Consider the following 10,600-nt stretch of genomic DNA (forward strand, 5'->3'; position numbering starts at 1 on the left):
GGCCACGGCTCACGGGCCCAGCCGCTCGGCGGCATGTGGGATCCTCCTGGACCGGGGCACGAAGCCGTGTCCCCTGTATCGGCAGACGGACTCTCAACCACTGCGCCACCAAGGAAGCCCACATTTAACTTTTGCTTGCAGATTAACTTGAGAATTTCATTCCTGTGAAGGATGGAACTTAATGGTGGGAAGGTGCCAAGAATTATGAAAAATATAGGAAAATATATGACATAGTTTCTGCCTTCAAGGAACTTGAAACAGCAATATATTTAATGGGGCAGTATTAAAAATGTGGGACATTAAATAATACAGCATATTATGAATGACAAAATGTGTGGTCAAACCATTACTATATAACTGCTGAATGAATTGATGAATAAATGAATGGACACAGATTATTCAAACATACATTTCCACATTTATTAAACCTGATTCTTCATCTAGAATATACTCAATTTCTAGCAATCTTTTAAAAGCAATTAAAATTGCAAGAGTAAAACATGCTTATTTTAAAAATTCAGCTGGTTATAAAGCAAAAGTTTCTTCCCATCCCCATTCACCAATCTGACTCCCACAGGTAACATTTTACAGTTTATGTATCCAAATTTTGTATGCCATACACATACACATACTTTAAAAGGATGCTATATATATATATATATATATATGTATAGTCTTTCTGAAGCTGATTTTCAATTGAGTACCTACTGATCTACATCATTATTTTTAGTGCCTGCAGTGTCAGTATATCAGCTACTAAATTATCATAACTTACAGTATTTAATCATTTCCTTATTGGTAAACACGTAGGTTATTTTCTACTTTCCACTGTTAAAAACAGTACATCACTTAATAGCTTTACACACCCTTATGTCAGATTATCTATAAAATAAATTCCCAGAAATCTAGTGAATCTTTCAAATTTCAGTTTGATAGAATCTGAAGATGTTGTGTTATGGCTTGGTTTGAACTGATCAGTTTAGGTCAATCAATGCTTTTAGATGTGAGGATGATCTGGTGGTAACGTCAAGATCAGGGTTAGAGAGGTTTTTTTTGTTCGTTTGTTTTTGCCTAACAACATGTTGTCCTTCCTTTCCTTTCTGTAGACTTTTCGGATCAAGGATACATTGTGTGGTCCTTGGCAAAGGAAAATGACACTGTTGTCCCAAGAATCTCATAGGACAACCACATAGTAATCTTGTAAAATGGTCTGTCAGAGGGGGAAAAAAATTTGTCGCTTTCTAACACTTATCCTCAAAAATGTTATTTGGGACCAGGAACTTTTCCGACCACTCCATTTTCAATCTGTTGCTGAAATAAGGTGATTGGCGCACTTGGCTTTTTGTTTCCCTCAAACGGGGGAAGGAAAGAGGTTAAAAGTCCTGACTGTGCCGCGACAGGTCTCTGGAGACCCAAAGAAACCCCGTACTAAGTATGCGGAGGCTTCGTTTCTTCCTTCCGGCTGTAGCTCGTGTTTAGGCGACGGCGGAGGGGTAAAAACGTCCGGGCTCGGTTAGTGCTTTTATTTTCTCCTTTCCTGGAAGTGAAGAAAATTCAGCATGTCTCGATCCATTTAAGAAACAAGAGGATCCTCTCACGAGCCACCCAGCAGCAACACCAACCCCGCTCCCGCACTTCTCTCTGGACCTAAGTAGGGAGAGAGACAAAAGAAACATAACGGAAAAAGACCGAGCAGAGAGGAGACCCCGCGGAATAAAAGCGCGGGGGTGCCTCTCCCTTCCCCAACTCCCGCGTCGCCGCGGGCCCCGCCTTTCAGGGGGCGGAGCTGAGCCCTCCTTCCGGGTTGCAGGCGGAAGTGGACGAATTTGAATTGTGTGGGCCGTTGGATGGGGCCGTTCCCGGATGGCGTGTGGCGCAGCGCGAGAAGGGAAAAGTGATACAGCCGCTCTGGAACTTCTGCCCAGCGCGCCTCGGTGAGTGGATGGCGGACGGGAAGGAACTGAGTATTCCAGGGGGAGAAGCGGAATTGTCGGATGGCACAGGGGGTCGGGAGGCGGCACCGTATAGCGGGGGCCTCGGAGTGCCTTTGAGGGTGTCGGGTGGGGGGACCGGACGTGGGGACTTTGAGAAGTCGGGGCAGACGGTTGGTGCATACATGCCAACCCTATAGAGTACTGACGATTCAGAAGCCAGACCGCCCCCGAGATTAAACCTTGTTTAATCTCTGACTTTCTGGTAATCGCAGTTCAGTATTTACGCTAATTCGTTTCGAACGCTGAAGCTTCAAAAGTAGTTATTGAGAAACCTTTACCGTAAGCAAAAGAATCTTTCTTTATTAAAGATGGAAGGTTGGGGGCAGGTTTAGAATGAAGAGATGCTCTGTAGGGATCCGAGTTCCTCCTAAGAGGAGTAGTCTTTATTACTCTGGACCGCAGGGAATTGACAGTCTTTGAAATGCCTGGTGGGGATTTAAACTGAAATCTGAGTATCCTTTGTGTTCAAAACCCGGGTATTTTTCTTTCACGGTTGTCATTTTTCAGGTAACGCAAAAATCCGAGACTCTTGCTCATTTAAACTGGACATGTTGTAACAGCGGTGATTAACAGGGGTCTTAGTTTGCTAACAATAGGGATGAGTTTTAGTTACACAGACCTGCCTTTTCACCCCCTTCATTCATTGTTGAACTGGGTTATTGGGGAGTCATTTTGAAGGTACTCTACTAATGTTTCCAGCATCGGGTTTTCTCTGTTTCGGTTTTTTGTTTTGTTTTTAATGACTAACTACCTCAGATATCAAACTCTAACCTTCTAACAAAGTCATGCGTTCTGGAATAATTTAAATGTGTACCCTACATGTAAACTATAAGTGAGCATTTAAGTGTGTAGAAATTTTATATCTTGCCTTATTGAAAACTTGCAGAGTAATTTTGTTGCTTTATAGGATCAAATATTTTATGCTTCTTTTAAGATTTTAACACCAGGGTATCTTACCATATAAATGTATAAATTTCTTTTTAAAAGTAGGACTTAATAATATTCAGAATAAAGATTCCTTCATCCATGCTGGCTACTCCTACTCTCCCATCCCTGGTAATGAACTTTTGTTTCGTTATTAGCCAGGAAAAATAAATTTAAATATTCAGTAGTTATCGTTAAAAATGTAAACATTTTGTGTAGGACTGCAGTAAAGATATAAGCTATACTTTGTTAAGCTTTGCTTATTTAAACCTTAAGGTTCTGTTTATTTCATATAAGCTACCAGCAAATGGTAATTTCCAAAAAAAGTTAGTCTCTACATTTTAATCTGTTCCTTTTCCTTACCTGGACTCTTTTCTTTGGATTTTTGCTCTATCTACCTAAGTCAGTGAGTTTCAACTTTTATTGTGCACACATTACCTTGTAGGGTTTGTCAAGTGCTGATTCCTGTATTTCCGGTCTCAGAGATTCTGATCCCATAGGTCTGGAGGATGGAGTTCTGTAAATTTAACTTGAAGGTTAGAAAACTTGACCAGAATTTTTAAAACACTGACTTGATCTTTCCTAGAGAGGCATTGTAATATGTTGGTTAAGGGCAAGAAACTGGACCCAGATTGCTTGCATTTGAATTTCATCTCCATGACTTGGTAGTTGCCTGACCCTAAGGAAGCTGCTTAACCTTTCAATGCTTCAGATTCCCTCAACTATAGTGGAGATAATAACAATACCTATCTTGTAGGGCTGTTGGGAGAATCAAATGAATCAGTACTTATTAAAATCTTAGAATAGTGTGTGACACATAGTAAATGATACATGTATCTCCTATTATATTGAGTAAGCATTGTGCAGTATTTACATACATTATCTCATTAATCTTCACAAATAACACTGAGATATGTACTGGAATTTTCACATAAGAAAACTGAGGCTAAGAGGGGTTCTGTAAATTTGTTCTCACACAGCTAGTAAAATGTTTGAACTGGGGTCAAAAACTAGATTTAGTTAGAAAATTTATAACTCTTACTGATTGATTGATTGTAATGCTTCCTGCCTCTATCTGCAATCTCTCCTTCCAAATATTTCTCTATAAAAATCTCTGATGGCTTCCCATTGTCTACCATATATATTTCAAATTTTTTAGCTTTTCCTTTTTTTTTTTTTTTTTTTTTTTAACAAAGCCCTTCTCAATCTGGTTCCACCCTCTCTTTTTAAGAATCATCTTCATGGGGGCTTCCCTGGTGGCACGTTGGTTGAGAGTCCGCCTGCCGATGCAGGGGACACGGGTTCGTGCCCCGGTCCAGGAAGATCCCACATGCCGCGGAGCAGCTAGGCCCCTGAGCCACATCCGCTGAGCCTGCGCGTCCGGAGCCTGTGCTCTGCAACGGGAGAGGCCACAGCAGTGAGAGGCCCACGTACCGCAAAAAAAAAAAAAAAAAAAAAAAAAGAATCATCTTCATAATTTTCCACCATTTTTTTCCAACCTGTGATGTTCTGTCATACTACCACAATTCTCCAAATCTATCCTCTGTCATGTTTATGCATATTTAGCCATTGACCTTTTTTATTTCTCCTTAAAATTTTATCCAGTGGGTTTCACATACTTTCCTAGACTTCCCCCAGTAGAGTGCTTCTTCCTCAGTGCAGTTTAGTTCTAAACAAAATAGCACTAGACTGAGCGCTCCCATCTTCTTTGTCTCTGTATCTGCAATTCTAGGTGCAGAACAGTAATTAAGTATCCTTACAGTCTGAAACTGTGTGTGTTCAGGGAGTGTAACAGTTTTAACACATTGTATCTTATTAAGCTGAAAAAGTTAAAAATTAAAAGATGACAATATAATTCTGTGTAGGTTAGTAGAGGGATTTTAGTGATAGCACATAGTTTGTAAATTTCACAACTATGGAAAAATAAGTATTGAAATTGTAGGCTCAGAAGACATGTCATATGGGAAAAAATTTAGAGCAGTATTTACTAATATTCACAGAACTCCAAAGGCTTTATACATATTTGTCACTTCACCTTTACAGCCATTTTATTATTATCCCTATATTAAGGTGAAGAAACTGAAGCACTGAAAGATTTAGTAACTTTAAAAAAAAAGCTTTTTTTTGTCTGTTTGTTTTTGGGGTTTTTTTGCATTTCATTTCCTGTGCAGGATTTTTTTTATTATTATAAGAATGATATATGTTAAGTGTAATTTAAGAATTAACTTTATAACAGAGAATTAGCCTCATTTGTCCATGAGTGTTCACTTCTACAGTAATTCAATTCTCTCTCTCTCTCTCTCTCTCTCTATTTTTTGTTGTTGTTTGTTTGTTTGTTTTGGCCACGCCACACAGCATGCGGGATCTTAGTTCCCTGACCAGGGGTCGAACCCGCACCCCCTGCAGTGGAAGTACGGAGTCTTAACCACTGGATTGTCAGGGAAGTCCCAACATTAATTCAATTCTAAATTAAGGAAATATTGGGAAATTAAAACCAGAAAAGTTTGCCTTTCCTTTTCAGTTTGAACAGTTAAGATGGTTACCTGACCTCCTTGCCCACAACCTTTTCTTTAAAAACCTGCCAACGTTGTAGGCACATCATTCTAAGGACCAGTGGGCAGTGGGTAAGGGGTTGGACTAAGGAGCAGATGATCCTAATATGCTCTCATCCCACATACCTTCTCCAGCCAAAGTAGCACCATGTATTTGAATCAGAGCTGAATATCTGATGCAGGCTAAACCATTCACATTGTTTCTTCTTGAATTTGGAATTGTGATACCAAGAAACTATTGGTAACCAAGCTGGAAAGGTCTTTATGTGCTGAGATGACAACGGAATGATGAAGAAACATGAATAGTGGGCATAGGGAGCCAATATATAGAGAGGGAGGGAGGGAAAACCTATTTCTGGAGGACTAGCTATAAAGTAAGTCAATATAAACTTATAACTTGCTTTTACTTTTTCTTGACTATATTTTTATTTTTTATTTTTTAAGACAAAACATATAACTTTTGAATATTTTTTTATAAACACATTTTACATGAAGCAAAAAAGTTTAGGGCTTCCCTGGTGGCGCAGTGGTTGAGAGTCCGCCTGCCGATGCAGGGGACACGGGTTCGTGTCCCGGTCTGGGAAGATCCCACAGGCCGCAGAGCGGCTAGGCCCGTGAGCCATGGCCGCTGAGCCTGCGCGTCCGGAGCCTGTGGTCCGCAACGGGAGAGGCCACAACAGTGAGAGGCCCACGTACCGAAAAAAAAAAAAAAAAAGATGGACAGAAAAGTTTATTCATAACTGTATTAACTAATTAGGGTTTTCAACTTTTTTTTTTTAATTAATATTTATTGGAGGGCTTCCCTAGTGGCGCAGTGGTTGAGAGTCCGCCTGCCGATGCAGGGGACATGGGTTCGTGCCCCGGTTCGGGAAGCTCCCACATGCCGCGGAGCGGCTGGGCCTGTGAGCCATGGCCGCTGAGCCTGCGCGTCCGGAGCTTGTGCTCCGCAACGGGAGGGGCCACAACAGTGAGAGCCCCATGTACCACACACACAAAAAAAATATATATATATAGGAGTATAGTTGCTTTATAATGTGTGCTAGCTTCTGCCATACAACAAAGTGAATCAGCTATATGTATACGTATATCCCCTCTTTTTTGGAGTTCCTTCCCATTTAGGTCTCCACAGAGCATTGAGTAGAGTTCCCTGAGCTGTACAGTGGGTTCTCATTAGTTATCTATTTTATACATAGTATCAATAGTGTATTTATCGCAATCCCGATGTCCCAATTCATCCCACCCCCTTTCTTTCCCCCCTTGGTGTCCATATGTTTGTCCTCTACATCTTTGTCTCCATTTCTGCTTTGCTAAGAAGGAGTATATTTTTAAAGGAGGAGTTTTAGGTTCACAGCAAAATTGAGGGGAAGATGGTAGAGATTTCCCGTGTACCCCACCCCCACACATGCATAACCTCTCCCATTATCAACATCCCACGCTAGGGTGGTACATTTGTTATAACTGATGAGCTTACATTGACACAAGGTAATCACTTAAAGTCTATAGTTTAAATTCTAGTTCACTCTGGGTGTTATACATTCTATGGGTTTGGACAAATGAATGATGACATATATCTATTATTATGGTATCATACACAGTATTTTCACTGTTTTAAAAATCGTATGTGCTTCACCTACTAATCCCTCCTTTGCCCTTTGTAACCACTGATCTTTTTACTGTCTCCATAGTTTTGCCTCTTCCAGAATATCATATAGGTGGAATCATACAGTATGTAGCCTTTTCAGATTGGCTTCTTTAACTTAGTAATATGCATTTAGGTTTCCTCCTTGTCTTTTCATGGCTTGATAGCTTTTTTTTTTCTTAGCACTGAATAATATTTCATTGTCTGGGTGTACCATAGTTTGTTTATCTGTTCATCTACTGAAGGACATCTTAGGTGCTTCCAGGTTTTGGCAATTATGAATAAAGATGCTGTAAACATGTGTGAAGGTTTTGATGTGGACATAAGTTTTTACCGCCTTTGGGTAAACACCAAGGTGCCTGATTGCGTAACTGAGGTAAATCCTGCTTGGTCGTGGTATATAATTCTTTTTATACATTGTTGAATTTGATTTGCTAATATTTTATTGTGGCATCTATGTTCCTGAGAGATATGATCTGTGATTGTTTTTTTTTTTTTCTTGTGATGTTTTTGTCCGGTTTTGGTATTAGGGGAATGCTGGCCTAATGGAATGAGTTAGGAAGTAGTCCCTCTCCTTCTATCTTCTAAAGAGGTCATAGAGAATTGGTGTAATTTCTTCCTTAAATGTTTGGTAGAATTTTCCAGTGAACCCATCTGGGCCTAGTGCTGTTTTGAAAGATTATTAATTATTGATTCAGTTTCTTTGATGCAGATATATTCAGATTGTTTATTTTCATTGTGTGAATTTTGGCAAAAAATGTGTCTTTCAAGGAATTGGTCCATTTTATCTAGATTATCAAATTTGTGGGCGGGGAGTTGTTTACAGTATTCCTTTATTATACTTTTTGTTGTTTTTTTTTGGCCATGCTGCGCAGTTTATGGGATCTTAGTTCCCCAACCAGGGATGGAACCGGTGGCCCTGCAGTGGAAGCACGGAGTCCTAACTACTGGACCGCCAGGGAATTCCCTCCTTTATTATACTTTTAATATCCATAGGATCTGTAGTGATACCACTTTTTTCAAATTAATTTCTTTTGGAGTATAGTTGATTTACAATGTTGTGTTAGTTTCTGCTGTACAGCAAAGTGGATAAGTTATACATATATCCACTCTTTTTTAGATTCTATTCCCATGTAGGTCATTACAGAGTACCGAGTAGAGTTCCCTGTGCTATACAGTAGGTTCTTATTATCTATTTTATATGTAGAAGTGGGTATATGTCAATCCCAATCTCCCAATTTATCCCTTCCCCCCTTCCCCCTTGGTAACCATATGTTTGTTTTCTACATTTGTGATTCTATTTCTTTTTTGTAAATAGGTTCATTTGTACCATTTTTTTAGATTCCACATGTAAGCGAGTGATATCATTTTTTTTGTTTCTGATATTCAGAAGTTGTGTCCTCATTTTTTCTTAGCTTGGCTGGAGGTTTACTGATCTTTCTATAGAACCAGCATTTGGTCTTGTTGATTTTTCTCTATTGATTTCTTATTTTCATTTTCATTGACTTCTGCTCTAATTCTTTTTACTTCTTTTCTTCTTAATTTGGATTTAATTTGCTCTTCTTTTTCTAGTTTCCTAAGGTAGAAACTTAGCTGATTGATTTCTTTTTTTTTTTTTTTTTTTGCGGTACGCGGGCCTCTCACTGTTGTGGCCTCTCCCATTGCAGAGCACAGGCTCCGGACGCGCAGGCTCAGCGGCCATGGCTCACGGGCCCAGCCGCTCTGCGGCATGTGGGATCTTCCCGGATCGGGGCACGAACCCATGTCCCCTGTATCGACAGGCGGACTCTCAACCACTGCGCCACCAGGGAAGCCCAGCTGATTGATTTTATATCTTCTTTTCTAATATATGCATTTAATGCTATAAATTTGCCTCTAAGCATTACTTCCACAGGATCCCCCAAAATTTTGATAACTGTATTTTCATCTTCATTTAGTTCAAGATATTTTGTGTTTTCTCTTAAGATTTCTTTGACCCTTGTGTTATTTCATCTCCATATATTTGGGGATTTTCCAGTTATCCTTCTGTTATTGATTTCTACTTTAATTCTGTTGTGGTCTGGAGGCAGACAATGTATGATTTCTATTCTTTTAAATTTGTTAAGGTCTGTCTTATGGCCTAGAATGTGGTCTCTCATGGTGAATGTTCATGTAAGCTTGAGAAGAATGTATTCTGTTGTTGTTGGATGAAGTAGACCATTATATCTAGTTGATTGATGATGCTGAGTTCAGCAGTGTCCTTACTGATTTTCTTTGTGCTGGATCTATCCATTTCTGATAGAGGGGATGTTGAGGCCTCCAACTATGGCTGTGTATTCATCTGCCTCTCTTTGCAGTTCTATTAGTTTTTGCCTCATATATTTTAACATTCTGTTGTTAGGTACATACATGTTAAGTATTTTATACCTTCTTGGGAAATTGTCCCCTTTATCATTATGTAATGTCCTTCTTTATTCCTGATAAATTTCCTTACTTTGAAGTCTGCTGTTTCTGAAATTAATATAGCTACTCCTGCTTTCTTTTGATTAATGTTAGCATGGTATATTTTCTCCATCTGTTTACTTTTAATCTATGTATAAAGTGGACATCTTGAGACAACATATAGTTAGGTCTTATTTTTTAATCTACTCTGACAAATCTTTTTTTTTTTTTAACATATTTATTGGAGTATAATTGCTTTACAATGGTGTGTTACTTTCTGCTTTATAAGTGAATCAGTTATACATATACATATATCCCCATATCTCTTCCCTCTTGTGTCTCCCTCCCTCCCACCCTCCCTATCCCACCCCTCTAGGTGGTCACAAAGCACCGAGCTGATCTCCCTGTGCTCTGCGGCTGCTTCCCACTAGCTATCGGTTTTACATTTGATGCTGTATATATGTCCATGCCACTCTCACTTTGTCCCAGCTTACCCTTCCCCCTTCCCGTGTCCTCAAGTCCATTCTCTAGTAGGTCTTCGTCTTTAAATCTGTCTTTTACTTTTTTTTTTTTTTTTTGCACTACGCGGGCCTCTCACTGTTGTGGCCTCTCCCGTTGCCGGAGCACAGGCTCTGGACGCGCAGGCTCAGCGGCCATGGCTCACGGGCCCAGCCGCTCCGCGGCATGTGGGATCTTCCCGGACCGGGGCACGAATCTGTGTCCCCTGCATCGGCAGGCGGACTCTCAACCACTGCGCCACCAGGGAAGCCCTAAATCTGTCTTTTAATTGGTGCATTTAGACCATTGACGTTCAAAATGATTATTGATATAGTTAGATTAATAACTACCATATTTGTTACTGTTTTCTATTTGTTACCGTTGTTCTTTGTTCCTATATCTGTCTCTACTCTTTTTCTGTCTTTCATAATTTTTTTTTAAACAGGATCTGTCTTTTCATTTATTTATTTTTATTTATTTATTTATTTTTGGCTGCATTGGGTCTTCGTTGTGGCATGTGGGATCTTTGTTGCAGCATGCAGGATCTTTTTTTTTTTTTTTTTTTTTTTTTT

General features: G+C 39.7%; 1 protein-coding gene across 10 annotated transcripts in view; it reads left to right on the forward strand.

Moving 5' to 3' along the window:
- Window positions 1-1,811: 1,811 nt before the first annotated feature.
- The window catches only part of G2E3 (G2/M-phase specific E3 ubiquitin protein ligase), a 66,344-nt gene continuing 57,555 nt past the window's right edge, over window positions 1,812-10,600 (forward strand). For 2 of the 10 annotated variants that reach the window (XM_027110981.1, XM_027110986.1), the window contains exon 1: window positions 1,812-1,934. In XM_027110981.1, coding sequence (XP_026966782.1) covers window positions 1,864-1,934 — 71 coding nt within the window. In that variant the 5' untranslated portion in view covers window positions 1,812-1,863. Of the gene's footprint in view, window positions 1,935-2,501; window positions 2,592-10,600 lie in introns of all 10 variants that reach the window. The other 8 variants (XR_003433591.1, XR_003433590.1, XM_027110978.1 and 5 more) reach the window with 6 other exon arrangements.

The sequence above is a fragment of the Aethalodelphis obliquidens genome, unplaced genomic scaffold (assembly GCF_003676395.1).
Source record: "Aethalodelphis obliquidens isolate GAN/ISIS:26980383/991018 unplaced genomic scaffold, ASM367639v1 scaffold10, whole genome shotgun sequence".
In the NCBI taxonomy this organism is placed as follows: Eukaryota; Metazoa; Chordata; class Mammalia; order Artiodactyla; family Delphinidae; genus Aethalodelphis; species Aethalodelphis obliquidens.